Consider the following 18,193-nt stretch of genomic DNA (forward strand, 5'->3'; position numbering starts at 1 on the left):
GTTCTAGTTTTGTGAAAAATGCCATTGGTAGTTTGATAGGGATTGCATTGAATCAGTAGATTGCTTTGGGTAGTAGGGTCATTTTCACAATGTTGATTCTTCCAATCTAGGAACATGGTATATCTCACCATCTGTTTGTATCATCTTTAATTTCTTTCATTAGTGTCTTATAGTTTTCTGCATACAGGTCTTTTGTAACCTTAGGTAGGTTTATTCCTAGGTATTTTATTCTTTTTTGCTGCAATGGTACATGGGAGTGTTTCCCTAATTTCTCTTTCAGATTTTCCATCATTAGTGTCTAGGAATGCAAGAGATTTCTGTGTATTAATTTTGCATTCTGCTACTTTACCAAATTCATTGATTAGCTTTAGTAGTTTTCTGGTAGTGTCTTTAGGATTCTGTATGTATAGTACCATATCATCGGCCAACAATGACAACTTTACTTCTACTTTTCTGATTTGGATTCCTTTTATTTCTTTTTCTTCTCTGATTGCTGTGGCTAAAACTTCCAAAACTATGTTGAATAACAGCGGTGAGAGTGGACAACATTGTCTTGTTCCTATCTTAGAGGAAATGGTTTCAGTTTTTCATCACTGAGAATGATGTTGGCCATGTGTTTGTCATATATGGCCTTTATTATGTTGAGCTAAGTTCCCTCTATGCCTACTTTCTGGTGGGTTTTTTATCATAAATGGGCAATGAATTTTGTCAAAAGCTTTTTCTGCATCTACTGAGATGATCATATGGTTTTTATCCTTCGATTTGTTAATAAGGTGTATCACATTGACTGATTTGCACATATTGAAGAATCCTTGCATTCCTAGGATAAACCCCACTTGATCATGGTGTATTATGCTTTTAATGTGCTGTTGGATTCTGTTTGCTAGTATTTTGTTGAGGAATTTTGCATTTATGTTCATCAGTGATATTGGCCTGTAGTTTTCTCTTTTTGTGACATCTTTGTCTGATTTTGGTATCAGGGTGATGGTGGCCTCGTAGAATGAGTTTGGGAGTGATCCTCCCTCTGCTATATTTTGGAAGAGTTTGAGAAGGATAGGTGTTAACTCTTCTCTAAATGTTTGATAGAATTTGCCTGTGAAGCCATCTGGTCCTGGGCTTTTGTTTGTTGGAAGATTTTTAGTCACAGTGTCAATTTCAGTGCTTGTGAGTGGTTTGTTTATATTTTCTATTTCTTCCTGGCTCAGTCTCGGAAGGTTATGCTTTTCTAAGAATTTGCCCATTTCTTCCAGGTTGTCCATTTTATTGGCATAGAATTGTTTGTAGTAATCTCTCATGCTCCTTTGTATTTCTTCAGTGCCAGTTGTTACTTCTCCTTTTCCATTTCTAATTCTATTGATTTGAGTTTTCTCCCCTTTTTTCTTGATGAGTTTGGCTAATGGTTTATTGATTTTGTTTATCTTCTCAAAGAACCAGCCTTTAGTTTTATTGATCTTTACTATTGTTTCCTTCATTATTCATTTATTTTTGATCTGATCTTTATGATTTCTTTTCTCTGCTAATTTTCGGGTTTTTTTGTTCACCTTTCTCTAATTGCTTTAGGTGTAAGGTTAGGTTGTTTATTTGAGATGTTTCTCATTTCTTGAGGTAGGATTTTATTGCTATAATCTTACTTCTTAGAACTGCTGTTGCTGCATCCCATGGGTATTGGGTCATCGTGTTTTCATTTTCATTTGTTTTTAGGTATTTTTTAGTTTCCTCTGATTTCTTCAGCAATCTGTTGGTTATTTAGTAGTGTATTGTTTAGCCTCCATGTATTGTTATTTGTTACAGATTTTTTCCCTTAATTGATATCGAGTCTCATAACGTTGTTTTTGGAAAAGATACTTGATACTATTTCAATCTTCTTAAATTTCGCAAGGCTTTATCCGTGACCCAAGATATGATCTATCCTGGAAAATGGTGTATGAGCACTTGAGAAGAAAGTGTATTCTGTTGTGTTGGGATGGAATGTCCTTTAAATATCAATTAAGTCAACCTTGTTTAATGTATCATTTAATGCCTGTGTTTCCTTATTTGTTTTCATTTAGGATGGTCTGCCCATTGGTGAACGTGGGGTGTTAAAGTCCCCTACTATGATTGTGTTCCTGTCGATTTCCCCTTTTATGGCTGTTAGCATTTGCCTTACCTATTGAGGTGCTCTTTTATTGGGTGAATAAATATTTACAATTGTTATATCTTCTTCTTGGATTGATCCCTTGATCATTATGTAGTGTCCTTCCTTGTCTCTTGTAATAGTCTTTATTTTAAACACTATTTTGACTTTGAGAATTGTCTATGAGAACTGCTACTCCAGGTCTCTTTTGATTTCCATTTGCATGGAATATCTTTTTCCATCCCCTCACGTTCCGTCTGTATGTGTCTCTAGGTCTGAAATGGGTCTGTTTTAGACAGCATATATACTGGTCTTGTTTTTGTATCAATTCAGCCAGTCTATGTCTTTTGGTTGGAACATTTACATTTAAGGTAGTTATCAATATGTATGTTCCTATTACCATTTTCTAAATTGTTTTGGGTTTATTATTGTAGGTCTTTTCCTTCTCTTGTGTTTCCTGCCTAGAGAAGTTCCTTTAGCATTTGTTGTAAAGCTGGTTTGGTGGTGCTGAATTCTCTTAGCTTTTGCTTGTCTATAAAAGTTTTGATTTCTCTGTCGAATCTGAAAGAGATCGTTGCTGGGCAGAGCAATTTTCATTGTAGGTTTTTCTCTTTCATCACTTTAAATATGTCCTGCCACTCCTTCTGGCTTGCACAGTTTCTTCTGAAAGATCAGATGTTAACCTTATGGGGATTCCCTTGGATGTTATTTGTTGTTTTTTCCTTCCTTTTTTTTTTTGAGTTTCCTTGCTGCTTTTAAAGTATTTTCTTTGTATTTAATTTTTGATAGTTTGATTAATATGTGTCTGGGCACGTTTCTCCTTGGTTTTATCCTGTATTAGATTCTCTGCTCTTCCTATACTTGATTCACTATTTCCTTCCCATATTAGGGAAGTTTTCAACTATTATCTCTTCAAATTTTTTCTCAGTCCCTTTCTTTTTCTCTTCTTCTTCTGGAACCCCTATAATTCGAATGTTGGTGTATTTAATGTTGTCCCAAAGGTCTCTGAAACTGTCCTCAATTCTTTTCATTCCTTTCTCTTTATTCTGCTCTGCAGTAGTTATTTCCACTATTTTATCTTCCAGGTCACTTATCCATTCTGCCTCAGTTATTCTGCTACTGATTCCTTCTAGAGAATTTTTAATTTCATTTTTTGTGTTGTTCATCATTGTTTGTTTGCTCTTTAGTTCTTCTAGGTCCTTGTTAAACGGTTCTTGTATTTTCTCCATTCTGTTTCCCAGATTTTTTTATCATCTTTACTATCATTACTCTGAATTCTTTTTCAGGTAGATTGCCTATTTCCTGTTCATGTTTGGTCTGGTGGGTTTTTACCTTGCTTCATGTGCTGTGTGTTTCTCTGTCTTATCATTTTGCTTAACTCACTGTTTTTGGGGTCTCCTTTTTGCAGGCTGCAGGTTTGTAGTTCCCGTTGCTTTTGGTGTCTGCCCCCAGTGGCTAAGGTTGGTTCAGTGGGTTGTGTAGGCTTCCTGTTGGAGGGGACTGCTACCTGTGTTCTGGTTGGTGGGGCTGAATCTTGTCTTTCTGGTGGGCAAACTGCGTCCGGTGGTATGTTTTGGGGTGTTTGAGACCTTATTATGATTTTAGGCAGCCTCTCTGCTAATGGGTGGGGTTATGTTCCTGTCTTGCTAGTTGTTTGGCATAAGGTGTCCAGCACTGTAGCTTACTGGTTGTTGAGTGGAGCTGGGTCTTAGCGTTGAGATGGAGATCTCTCAGAGAACTTTAGCCATTTGATATTACGTGGAGCCAGGGGGTGTCTGGTGGACCAATGTTCTGAACTTGGCTCTCCCTCCTCAGAGGCACAGGCCTGACACCCAGCTGGAGCACCAAGACCCTGTCAGCCACACGGCTGCTAGTGTTGGAGGGTCTCCTGCAGAGGCAGGGGTTGGCTGTGGTGTACCACGGGGACAAGGACACTGGCAGCAGAAGTTCTGGGAAGTACTCCTTGGCATGAGCCCTCCCAGAGTCTGCCATTAGCCCCCTCAGACCTAGGTTTTTGTTTTATGGGATAAAATTTTCAACATGTAGTTAAAGCTGGTCTTCCTAAAGCCAGGCTGCCTGCAGCAGCAAGTTTTTCCAGTCCCTCTTCCAAGCCTAATAAAAGCTATTTTTAAGTTCTGCTTAGTATGGGCAAGTGGCTCGTTTTTCTGCCAAAGAATCCATTTACCAAGAAATACTGGAATCAAATACCTTAACCTGTGCTTAAAGACCTATATTACCAAAAAAGGAATAGTTATTTTTTCCTTTTTCCTTAATCCTTTTTCATAATCCTCACCACCTGATAAAACTCTAAGCTTCCAAAGAGAAGGTATAGTAAATGGTGCAAATTTTAATCTTTCCTTTTGCTTTCATTTAATGCTTCAGAGGGGTCAAAATAACAATGGGGCCAGATGTTTTTAAATGTTTTTGTTAATGTGATACAATTATTCAGTATATAAATGTGATATTTAGTTCATCACCCTGTAATCTTTCTATACCACTCCTGTTTTCTTCTCCTCTCAACAGACTGCTAGGAACGTCTTGTAAATTATTTTCTAAACCATTAGGAAGTAATATACTGTAAATGTACTATTTTCTCCAAGGAATACAGATTTAAAGATTCCACTTGAGTTAGAATTTTTCCTTTTCTCAAAGTCAACATATATTAGATTTTAACACAAGTAGGGTTGAATGTTGGACTGTTGAACATTCTGAAGTCCTTTCAAAGTCTGTTCTATGCACAGCCTTGACCTTACCCTGTGCTGTTGCTTTAGTATCTCCTATTGTAAAGAAGTGTCTCAAAGGCTTTATCTGTTTCTGCTTTCTTTCCTCCAGTTTAAAAGTGTATTTTCATTGGACTGAGGAAAATACAATAAAGAAAACCTGATAGATAAAAATTAATATATTACTAGTTGCTATTACAGAATTAGAAATATTGTCATATTTGTATAAGATTTTACAGAATAAACTAGGTGTTTTTCATTTATTATACTTCCTAGAGGAACTATAAATTGGAGTCAGTAATGATTTGGGGGGAGAAAATCAAATTGGCAAAAGTTATACAAGAATACTAAAACAAATTTCATATTGCTTGATTGCATAATTCTAAAGAGACTACATTATTGCAAAAACTGTGGATCACAGACATACATGGCAAAAACATAAAGTGTAAAACTCTTAGTTGACTTTAGACTATTAAAAATAGAGACAGGGCTTAGTAAAAAATTTAGATATTAACCACCATTAAAATTTTTATTTGTGATAAAATGTTAATGGCATAGAAAAATACTAATGATATATCAATTTTTAGATTGTGTGGAAATGTATCTGGAAAGAAATGCTCTGGAAGTAAATATAACAAAATACTAAAAGAACTGGTTCATTGGTGTTCTGCTTCTTTAAACTTATAGATACTCATCACATTTATTTTTCAATGCATATATCTGTTACTTATATTACCAGAAATAAATTTAAAATAACTATTTTCAAATAGTTTCAAATTTTATTTAATATTTTATAGCACTTCACCAGTTAAGCAAGGCAGGGGGAATAATTTTCCACTTTATAGTTGAGAAGAATTGGGTAAATTCCCAATAGGAGGAGCTTGAAATAAAACCCAGATCCTCCAAAGCCAGCTTTAATGCTTCTTCTATGATATCATACTAGAAGGATACAGGAAATAATATATGTGAATATTCTATGAGTTTTTCCCAATGATTGTAATCCAAGTTGTTATTAATACCATTGTTTAATTTATTTGATCTTCTTTATAAATTCCTAATTCCAATTGAGAGAAAAATAAATGTATGAGATCAGACAAATGTTAATAAAAATGGATACCAAAGTCAAATGTATCAGAAGTAAAAACTCATAATTATCAATACATCTATGTTTAATTTATTATGCTAGCATGGATTAGAAGAAAATCTAAAACTCTTTTGTTTTACTTTAGAAAAATACTGAACATGGTACTCAGTGTAAGAAAGAGGGGAGTCATACTGAGAATATTAATAATGACTAAATGTGAAAAAAGTCCATAAGGTAAGACACAAAGGGTAAAGAAAGATAAATAGACTTGATAAATAACTCATAGGCTTTTAATTAAGTAATCTATTTCAATCAGTGAGAAATTAAAGTAGAGACTAATACTTATATAACTATTTATTTAGGGTTACTTACAGAGCATAATTAGGAGACTAATGCCATCAATAAGATTAAAGAGCCAGGTTCTTTTCCAGAAGCACACACCACTCTATCAGCTGACACAATTTAACTCCTGTACATCCACTTGCTAGCCAGTTGTCCTGGCCTCTTCCCCTTATCCAGCAGACTTACAGCTGGTGCCAGATAGTGAGCAACTTTAGTGCAGAGATAGCTCTACTCAGCTTTGCATGTGTAGAACCTAACACAGTGCTCAACAGTATTTGCGTACGTGTTTTTTCATGTGGAAAAACATGCAAAACTAAACTATTGCTCATTTCAATAGCCTGAACCAAATCAACTGAACAGTTATATTTATTATATAGAAAAAATGCATACTACACCCCCAAACTAATTAAATGATTTGGGAGATTATCTGCACTACTAGATAACTTATGCTACCAGTTAAAATATCTCATTTTTAAAATGCTGGTAATTTTAATAAGTGCAAAACATTATGTAGGCGAAAGAAAACACATCAACAGAGCATATTTGACACACAGCCTCTTGGTCTATGACCCCTGGTTTAACGATTTGATCACTGTATTGTTGCACATATAATTGAGATATTCCTGAAAAGTCACATAATTTGACTACTAAAATATCAAGGACAGTTTACTGATTAAAGAAAACTAAATAGAAAGAAGAACAAAGCTGGACTATGTATGCTATGCTATTATTCCATACTCATAACTTCACAATTGCCAAGCACGTCGCAAACTCCATTTATTATCAAAAAGAAAATATCAAAGCCCAGAGGTTGAGAATAGAATAATAAGTATAACCATTATAAACTTTACTTTAAATGAGGTATAACTAAGGTTAGGTTACAAGTTCAAGTTGTTCCTCTATGTATGCAAATGCATGATTGTATTTCTAAATGATGACTAACTACCCAATTATAGTCACTAGAAAGTTCTGTCATAACTGACATTTTAAATAAAGCATTATAAAGAAAACCAAAATTTCAACCTAATTTTAATCACTTTAGCTATTCAGAATTCTGTTAATCAAGTAGGAAAAAAATTGTCTTTAACACCTAGAATGATTTATCTGTTTGTATGAATGTGAGAAAAATGATCACATCCTCGAGTAATAGATTACAAGTACAAAGAAAGTTCACATTACAGCTATGCTGATGAAAATTACCTGCAGGCTATTACAACACAGCCAGTGAATTAATTAACCTTTTGCCATAAGAATCTAGAAACTTCAGCAAAGACTGAGCTTTCTCTTTCTCTTGCTCCAGCTCTCTTAGCATTGAAATACTGCTCCTTCACAGTGAAATACTGTGCAGTTACTAAGGCAAACAAATAAAATATACTCAGATTTCATCATCTCTCCATGTTATTACAATAAAAATCACATAAATTGTGATGAAAATATAGCAATTTGGATGTTTCCTCTTTTGCTTTAGTTAATGAAAGATGAGAAATAACGGTAGATTTCTATGTAGATCTTTACTTTTATGAATAAGATGAGCAATTTCTTACTATGAATGTTGGCTAGCTCTTAATTATTTACCTTTTGACTCTGTGAGAAGATAAAGTTTAAAAAAGTATGTCTTTTGCCAATGTGTTAAAAAAGTAAGGATGCACATACAATCTTTTAAACCTCTTTTTCAAATAACACATTGTCTATATTTGAGTGTATTGGTCATGTATTTCGATAATTTTCACTTGGGATCTGAAGCTGAAAAATTATCTAACACTAAATGAAACCATGATCTAAGAAAATAGGATTTCCAACCAACAATGGTAATATGAGCCATTGTATTTCCTCAAGTTGTTAGAGGCAAGGATCAATAAGACAAGATGAATGCGAAGATGACAGCAAGAGTTAAGGACTGCTAAATTACACTCCAAATATTGACATAATAATTTCACATCCTTACACAACTCTTTGGAACTACATGTTATTTTCTTTTTGATGTAGTTAATATATCCTTAAGAGGGTTAACAGTGCCAATATTTAATTGTCCAATAACAAGCACTGAGAGCTGTTCACTTCCATTAGCCAATTTTTTGAGCTAGTTTTAATTAATTCATTATATAATTAGTCTTGTCAATAGATAAGTCATTCTCTCAGTAGGCTAGGAGACATTCTTGTCTAGATAATGGGTTATATATATTGTTTTAGAATGTTAGGGTACTTCTTTATTGTTCCAACCAAATGATGATTTACCAGATTCATCTTTAAAGAGCTAAACTAGTGAACTCCCTCCCCAAGTATTGTTCAGGAAATCAATTTTTGGTTGCAGGCAAGAGGCACACAATAGTATCTTAAAATAAGAAGCTGATAATTTTATATTAATAAAGCAGATAATGCTTATCTAGACAACTAAAGATTTATATGATAGTTCTTATTTTGTATTAAGGGCAAACACATATTTTAAACATAAATATTTCAAATTAAGTAGCTTTTTAAATAATTTGGAACAAACAATAAATCCTTCATAATTGTTCATATATTAAAATTTTCCAAGTGGAGCTTTCTTTTGTATCTATAAGGAAGATAGCTCTTGAAGGTTGGTAAGTTTAAAATATTTACTAAAACATTTTTGGTTATACCTCTGTTATAAACTATATTACATCTACCTGAAGTATCAAGGCTAACACATACCTGTCACATAGAAAATTCACAATACATATATTTTGAATATAAGAATACACAGTTTCAAAAAAATTGGCACTTCGTCCAGTACTTAAATTTGTCTGTGCAATTTAAAGTAGATTTAATATTGTCATTGATTCTTATATGATCATGTAAAACGTGATAATACATATATGTATATGAATAAAAAGTATATGTCTTCAAAAGTCTAAAAAATGATCATACAAATTGATAATATTCCTTAATTATTATAGGAATACACATGCTATGCTTTGGAAGATATGCTCTACATACCTAACAGGTAATGTTCTGTCTCCTTTCCTTCTATCCATTTCTCTTTGGGGAACAGGATACCAACGGAAATTCAGTTTCCAGTTAAAACCCCCATAAGTCATGTCTGACCCGGCCATATATTCAAAGGTATCATCACTAATCACATCAATGATGGGGCATACAACTGTTTTCCTGCAGAAAAATTAAAATCAGTTTACATATAAATAATAATTTAAATGTTACCTTAGCTTCTTTAAACTTAATATAGCTGATATGTTGAAATTTATTTTGTGACTTTAATTTGCCTTTATTTTCATGTTATCCTTTTTCTCTGTAAAATTACTTCCTTTTACTGTATCTTACTTCAGTCTACTTTTATTCTATCATGTATAATCTAATCAAATATACTAATTGATCTTCAAGCTGACTTCCAAATGCATTCTAAATACTAACTCAGCGGGATGAACATGGTCTATTTTTCATAAAACCTCCACTCACAGCATGATTAGCAGAGCTGCTTTGATATTATGCATCATTTTAGCTATAGACCACTGAAAATCAACAGCATGCGGGGAGTGAAGAATGAATGATGGCAAATTAGATCTGGTAGTTTGACTCTCAAAGGCAATAGGTAAGTTTAAAGAGATAGTTCAGAGAAACCTTCATAGAAAAACAAACAAATGAAAATCCAAGAAGCAACGATAAAAATCATGATCATCAGTATAAGTAAATATTTCCTATGAATGACATTAGTGTCATGACAATTTCTGAGTGAATTGTCCTAGACTTATCGTTTACACTAAAATAAAAAAAGAAAAGCTTACACTAACAATCTACATATTTTAAGATGGGAAAAGATAAGCAACTTCAGTTTCTGGTGTTTTATGATCCATTTTTTCTTAAAGTAAGAGGAAGAGCCAGGAGATTTGGGTTTTTTTTTTTTTTATTGAAATATAGTTGATTTACAATGTGTTAATTTCTGCTGAAAGCAAAGTGATTCAGTTATACATATACAGATTTGATACTCTTGATGGTGGCTTTTTAGGGTAAGGAACTTTTGACCATGGGAGATCATTAGGTACTCTTTTAATCCATGTTGTGCTTTCTCCAGTCTTCCCCTACTCCAGGTTTAAATGTTTTATTATGGAATCAAGCTTTTGTCATCTCCACAGTAAATGTTCAAACAACTGTGCCTTGTTTGTAGCTAATTCCTAAGAGTAGAGCTTGCTTTTCATATAAGATAGAAGGTGAACATACAATTGAATCACCCATAGATGTGGAAAGCAAGGACATGCTGTCCATTATTTATTCTGGTTTTGTAACACCAGCATCACCCACACTCATTCTCTATTTGGTCTTATATGCCACACAATTGGCCCATGCATAGAGTTCTCTGAAATTAATAGATTTAATTTAGCCTTGGAAAAGCTTCTTGGTAACTTTGGTCCTTATAAAAGCAATATCTTTCTCTCTTTCTTCATTACATTTAATAATTTAAATCATAGGGAGATGAAATTAGATCTAATAACCTTGAATAGGACTTTATTATCTAGTTATGGCAACTTTACAACCTATAAGCAGGACAAGGCATTAGAGTTCATTATATGCAAATACAATCTAAATATGTTGTTAGATGAAAAAAATAAATGATCCATTCATGACCATAGTGAAACAACATTGTATTAAAAAGTCACTAAGTTGAATACGAAACACATGTTTTAAAAAGCAGCATAATGTATGAAAAGCTGCCAGGAAATGAATTTAAGAGGTTCTAAGTTCATTATACTTTGCCAACCTTACCTTCCTGTGCATACTGTACAATACACAGAATAGAAAAATGTTATTAGCCATATATTACACTCAGTTGACTAAAAGGTTCCCACTGCTTTCTTCAACTGCTATGGTTCATTTTACTGACAACTTCTATCCATCTTCCTGGCAAGTACCAAATCCTGCCATTTATGTGATATAGCTGCACTAGCTCACACTAAGCAGCCCCTGTCTTGGAAGCTTAATTAAAAACGTCAATTCTAAAAAGACCTTTCGACTGTAGGTGAAATGACTATGCAAGCAAGGTGTTATGCAATGCTTTGTTACTATATCAGACAGCAATCAGCGTAGCTGTCTTCATAAGGCGCTTAGGAATGACACTCATTTACCACCCATGTTTATGAGTATCTGCAAAAAACCCACTTCATAGCATCATCATCAGAAAGAATTTCAGCTAACTATGAGGGTGGGTTCTTAATTTCTATATTCTTCAACTTTTCAGATTTCATAATATGTCTGTACAAAAGGACAATATTATTTAAATAATTAAACATTCTTACAGCTGTGCTTTCTATGCTTTTTTTTTTTTAAATCCTGGTTTCATTTCAGTGGGGTGCATGAGTGTGAGTTTATTTTTAAGATCATCAGGGTGGCTTTGGACTAGACTTTGAATAAGGGCACTGACGTAGTAAAGGGAAGACTGTTCTGGGAGTGGGAAGAACTAAATTGCTGTTCCCATCACTTCCAATAACGGGGACAAGCTATTTAACTCTTTTGTTCCTCCCTATTATTAAATACAGACAAGAATACCTGTATTACCTACCTCACAGGGTGATGGAAGACAAAGGTGCTTTGAAAATGTATTTTATAAAATATGATACTATTTTTGATTGGACTGATTTCCGTCACCTATAAAACGAATATTCAGCACATCTTTACTATTTGAATTGTTTGACTATTTCTTAATCAAATATTCAGATTCAGCATAAATAAGCCAAGGTCTTTATTAAATAAGGAGTAGGGGGCCTACTTTTTTAAAAGCTAGGAAATAAACATTCTGAAAATAGCAACTTGGAAGAAAAGTTTTGATGGACAGCTGAAAATGTCCTAACGGATTCAGTCAAAACCCAGACAGACATAACACATGAATTCTTACCTGTCTTCCTTTATTCTTGCCAGCAAGGGCTCCAACCATCCTAACGTGCATTCACAGTGTGCATCGAGAAAAGTTATGACCTGTCCTTTTGAAGCAGCTGCTCCTCGAAGGCGGGCACGTATTAACCCAGAGCGCTCTTCCATTCTAATAATTTTTACCGGCACTTCTAAATTTTTCACATAATTATCTAATGTCAACTTGAGAAAATCTGTAATGTGCAATAAGAATTTATAAAGTTTTGAAACTGTTTTAAGACAGAGAAGAGATACTACTACCCAGATGGAAATTCAACATGCAGAAATGGTGGTAAACTCCTATCAACATTTTTTGCATTGTACAAAAGAAAGATGTAGAGATTTCATCAGTGGATTAGTATACAGTTCATTATAATTCTGTCACTTGGCTGACAAGGATAAGGATATACTAGGAAGTTAATATACCAGAATCTAATTTAGAAACTGGGCCACAATGGCAAATGCAATCTCCTTAATAATAAGTTATTTTTCTTTTACCTACACTAAAAAAAATAAAAAGACCAATATCCACAAAGTCATATAAATGCTCCGTCACAAGATCAACTGAGTTTGGAAAAAAAAGAAACACTTATGAAAATAATTTTGGCTGATTTCTTAGGTTAGTAAGAACCATGGAATCATGAGATAAACTGGAAGAGTTTGTTACTTGTTTCTAGAGTTGGTATATTAATGAAAATTTGATAGGTGGTTACAGAGTTAGTGTAATTACAAGGAAAATACAGATCATTGCCCACTTATCTTTTTGAACACAGTTAAGCTTTCTAATTAAAAAAATATACAAAAAAAATATTTGTACCTCTTTCACTGGCATCATCTACCAAGATGACCTCAGAGAGTAGATAGTGTGGAGAACGATTTATAACACTGTAAACAGTTCTAAGGAGAGTGCTCCAAGCTTCATTATGAAATACAATGACTACACTTGTGTTTGGAAGTTCATCAGGGTAGACCTTTGTCTTGCATCTGGAAGAGAGGAAAGAAGAGGGACATGCTAAGAAGTTCATTTTTCATTCTGATCATTGTAATAAAAATATCCATTATGACACAACTTTAGACTTGAAAGCCCCTTACTACAGAAACACTTTATGATTATCTAAAATTATTTTCCTTTTAATATTTGCTGTGAGTAATCACTTGGCACTTTGAAAATTAAATATGCATACTTACTAATATTATTTTAACTGATTTTATTTTTGACTAATTTTACATTAACTCCAGGGAACAAAGAGGCATGATTTACGCAAGTCTAAGAAAGCTAAAATAGCATTCTGAGTCTATCAATAGAAGACCAGGTACAACAGGGACAGATGAATTCACTTAGTAGGTATAATTGTCTTCTTTGTTTAGAAAAAAGTTATTGTATAACTCAAAAAGTCTTAAGAACATAAAAAGGCATATGTTCACAGGGTTTTGAAGCTTGTAAAACTGAAATGATTTTTCTATTCTAAAATCTAGTCACGAATGCTTTTTATTCTGTTTGAGAATGCCATAATCCATGTCTACTTTGAGGTAAAGATTTAGGGGCCAGGATACACTTTACAGATTCTCAATGAGTACTATACAATCAAAATCAGAGATTATGAAAGGGTATAGGCTACCAGAACATCTCAAACTTTAATGTGCAGAGGAATTGCCTAGGGATTTGTTAAAATGCAGATTCTGGTTCCGAAGATCTGGGGTGCAGCCTGAGAATATGCAGCTTTCAAAAAGTTTCTAGGGGCTTCCCTGGTGGCACAGTGGTTGAGAGCCCACCTGCCGATGCAGGGGACACGGGTTCGTGCCCCGGTCCGGGAAGATCCCACATGCCGTGGAGCAGCTGAGCCCGTGAGCCATAGCCGCTGAGCCTGTGCGTCCGGAGCCTGTGCTCCGCAACGGGAGAGGCCACAACAGTGAGAGGCCCGCGTACCGCAAAAAAAAAAAAAGTTTCTAGGTGATTCAGGTGCTTCTGATCACTGGAGCACACTATTTAGTAAGAGGTTACATCATAATTGTTATTACTTTTAGAACTTGATATTTTGAGAAAAACTTTTAATTTTGCTTACAAGTTAAAAGAACTCCAGATTTTACTTTTCAAGCCATCAATTGAAAAAGGTACATTTTGATAAATAACATGCAGTGTGTTCTAGGTGGTCATCCCAAATTTAACATGCAGATGGCTCTCACCCATATCAACTTTCAACATTTAGACATTTCTGTCATGTAATGTTAAATCACTGTGATTACAGAATATTAAAAAAAGAATGTCACTGGGTATCCAGAACAGGAATAGAAGTTTATTCACCTTAGGTTATTTTTTCCTGTAAAATATTCTAAAGAGCTAGAAAATTAAAATAATTCCATAAAGTAAAATGAACCAGATACAGCCTGCCACCAATAAATGACCTAATCTCTGACACAAAATTAGCATCGTTAAAATTAGTCTCCTTCACAGGTGAGTGAAAAAAAATCCACTGAAGTGTGGGCATCAAAGGCATGTAATAAAAGTCTGCTGAGATTTTAATCATCTTTTAAAACAGTCTAAAGTATCACCTACTCAGTGAAGTGCTCTGCAATATAGCCAGGTAAGAATGTGCATGGTAGGGGGTGAAAAGTAGGTTGATTCATAGTCATCTCTTCCCATTCTGGTGGCAAGATTCAAATGGTTTCTATACGCTTCATCATCATTTGACCTGTACCTCCAGGCAGTTCATCACTAAATGAACTTAGAAAGCTGTCTTGGTAAGTCAGAAAGGTTCTTGCCATGATTTTCCTCAAACCTCCATTCCTCTTCCTCAGCAAAACACCCCCTCACTTTCAGCATGCTGAACAAAACGTATCATAAAGATAATCATTATCATCAATAAAGAAGTAAAGCTGGAGAAGCAGGCTGAAATCTGTCCAACAGTCAACAAATACTGGTTTAACCCAAGGATAACAGTCTATAAAGTCTACTTAGTATCATTTGGATAAAAATCATTTCTTTTAAATTCAATCTCTCACATGTTACACTTAATGATGTTACACTTAAAGTTATTAATTTAGATAAATCATTTAAAATATCGAAATAAAAGCAGACATGTAGATCCAGCTTCTTAAACTATTCCCGGCATGCTTTATTTTTGCGGTTAAAAAAAGTCCACTCACAAATGTTAATTTTATATTCATCATATGTGACGAAGTTATAATGAACTAATTTACTATTAATGTAGCTATTTTGCTTACTTAGAGAAAACTTCCACCATGTCATTATTTAATGTAGCACAAAAATAAAATGTGGCTAATAGGTTATTAATTCTTCCTCTTCCTCCTATGTATGCAGTTATTTAGCAAAGAAAACTTTATATAATAATAAAATAATTTATAGGATAATTCTTGTTACACAAATTAATCATTTTCTATGTCAGTTTATCCAGTTATCTCAAGTGCATAGATACGTATGAACAAGAGTTTTTATTTTCGTGGTTTTTAATGGATTTGTGACACACTGAACTTGAATTATTGTCCGTAATTCATCAAACCTATTGTTTCACCTAGGGTTAGATACATCATGATTTTATGTTCCACTAGGAAAGAAAAATGTTTCACTAGGAAAAATTTTATGTTCCACTAGAAAAATGTTGTCAAATAAACTATAATATAATGCTTTCTTATCTTGAATAGGCTCTATTCAATACCTAAGTAAAGCCTATAGAAAAAGCTTTTAAACTTATTTGGACATAGATTCCTATCAATATTTTCAGGTTTGCTTATAAATCAGTCACACTAGTTTCTTGTTGCTTTGAAGTTTCTTTCATCTATTCTAAGGGGATTTCTCCAGCTTTAGGTTGTATTGCTTAAATGAGAGGCATGCGTTTAGCACATACCTCAGGAACAAAATACAAAACAACTTCATCTTGTGAGTATCCTCCTTGGTACTATAAAGCTGTGCTTTGCAATTAGCTGCAAAAGAATTATGTTGGGATCTTGATAAAATTCAGATTCTGATTCAGTAGATCTGGGATGGGCCCAAGGTCCTGAATTTCTAATAAGATGCCTGGTGATGTGGACACTGCTGGTCCTGCGTTGACATGATAAGCAACAAGGCTATGTAAATCAGTTAGCTGTTGATTAACAAGAAAATATGAAATTGCAGTCATTGCTCCAACCATAAATATTGGCTTCATCAAATGAAATATAATTTTTGCCACTGTTTGCTTGTCTTTCTGTTCAGACAATAACTTTTTGTTCTAATACTGAATCACATTGTAACCTTTCTGAAGAAATGTTGAATGACAAACTCTACACATACAGTACAAATACTGCACATAACTTAGTTGAAGTTTAACCATGTAAACGGCCATGACCACATTCACACAAGCTTAAGGAATATTGCCTACATGACAACTGCCAGCTGGTAGACAATGTTTGTAACTAATCATTAGCTGTAAAGCTCATCCTGATTTCAGACATATAAAAGGTATAAAGCGTACACTTAAAACAGGTGAATACAATAAGTTTTCTTTAGCCACAGAAAAGTACTAAAGTGTTGTTTGATTTTTTCAGGTGGTTTTTTTAATGGCTTTAGTATCTAAACTGGCAGAGTTTTTTTTTAACTGGCTGATTTTTCCAGAAATAATTAAAAACAAACAAAACAAAACAAGGAACCTATACGATGTAGGTGGAGGTAAGTACTTAAAATAAATAGTTTGGATTTCTCTAATAATCTCTTCACCCTCACACATGACAAACTCCTTCTCTGTGGTATTACAGGAAGAATTTCACCACTGTTCACCTCAGCTTTTACATCTCTCATAATAAGATTAAAGTATGCACTCTGAAATGTGTGGTAGACATTGCTTGGTCTACACAGCTGAGTAAAGCTCAGAATCTCCAAAAGGTGGAATTGCAAAGGACTTTCAAAGTTGACTAATTCAAATATTTATTTCACAGAATACAAGTCTCAAGTCACAGAGCTAGTTCAATACTCTGCATAATAAAGTAATAAATAATACCACTAATAAAATAATTTAGTATTTAATAATATTAGTAATAGTAATGATTTCTGCTCCATATTATATGCTAGATGTCTTAAATGATGTTGTTGGTATCTGAAAAATTAGAAAAAAAGCATTTTTATGCCTTTTAAAATAATTTATTTCTTTATAAATATTTATCTTTAAGTCAAAAAGAGAAGTAGATTCCCCTAGGATCATTTTATTAAAACTAAGCATAGAAAGACAGCTTTCACTGAAATTAGGTACCTATAGATCAAATACTCTTAGCAACCTGTCTTTCAAAGACATTATTTCTCTTTTATGTAAACATCTAAATAGAACTAGAAAATTTGACATAATTGTGGGAACATAATGTTTATGTAATTAACTTTGAGAGTAAAAGTGGCAGACTGCAACAGCAATTTTCATCAATTTGAAAGGAATATCTGATACCCAATACTCAAATTAAGCTCCTGAAATCTGGTATTCCAATATCATAAGCTTTATCATAGCAGCATTTCATATTTGCACTATATTTTGACATTCTAAATCTATAATAGTTGAAAGAAAATGAAAGCTTATTTCCTTTTAATTCTGTAATAATATATCTCTGGCTCTAATTCTTAGCTGCACACAGGAATCATCCCATGAGCTTGAAAAAAAATTACTGATATGTGGGTTTTAGCCACAGAGATTCTGATTTAGGGGTCTGGGGTGTGGCCATGGGTAATGGGATTAAAAAGAAATCTCTCCTGGGGCTTTGAATGTGCAGCCAAAGCTGACAACTGTTACCTAAATCTATTTAACAGAAACACTGATATGACATACATACATATATATGTATATACATACATGTATATATGTATATACATACATACATATATAAAACCTTCTTTTTGCTTACACCAACATTTTAAAATAGGATGTATAAGGTTAGTATCTCTTGTTGTGTTTGTATGAACTAAAATGAGGCACTATTTCCTTTAATTATAAGTACTGGAGTCAGAAAGTCTCTACTTCATTTACAATCTCTTCTGTCATCTGGATACATACTAATGTTCATCCAGTTTTCTGTGTATCAGCT

General features: G+C 33.7%; 1 protein-coding gene across 2 annotated transcripts in view; it reads right to left on the reverse strand.

The window, feature by feature from the left end:
- GALNT13 (polypeptide N-acetylgalactosaminyltransferase 13) overlaps positions 1 to 18,193 on the reverse strand; it is a 552,783-nt gene that overhangs the window by 211,058 nt on the left and 323,532 nt on the right. For both annotated transcript variants that reach the window (XM_024735936.1, XM_024735937.1), the window contains 3 exons: positions 12,954 to 13,120; positions 12,123 to 12,330; positions 9,218 to 9,388 (listed from right to left, as the gene is read on the reverse strand). In XM_024735936.1, the coding sequence (XP_024591704.1) occupies positions 9,218 to 9,388; positions 12,123 to 12,330; positions 12,954 to 13,120 (546 nt within the window). The remainder of the gene's footprint in view (positions 1 to 9,217; positions 9,389 to 12,122; positions 12,331 to 12,953; positions 13,121 to 18,193) is intronic.

The sequence above is a fragment of the Neophocaena asiaeorientalis genome, unplaced genomic scaffold (genome assembly GCF_003031525.2).
Source record: "Neophocaena asiaeorientalis asiaeorientalis breed wild unplaced genomic scaffold, Neophocaena_asiaeorientalis_V1.1 scaffold72, whole genome shotgun sequence".
NCBI lineage: Eukaryota > Metazoa > Chordata > Mammalia > Artiodactyla > Phocoenidae > Neophocaena > Neophocaena asiaeorientalis.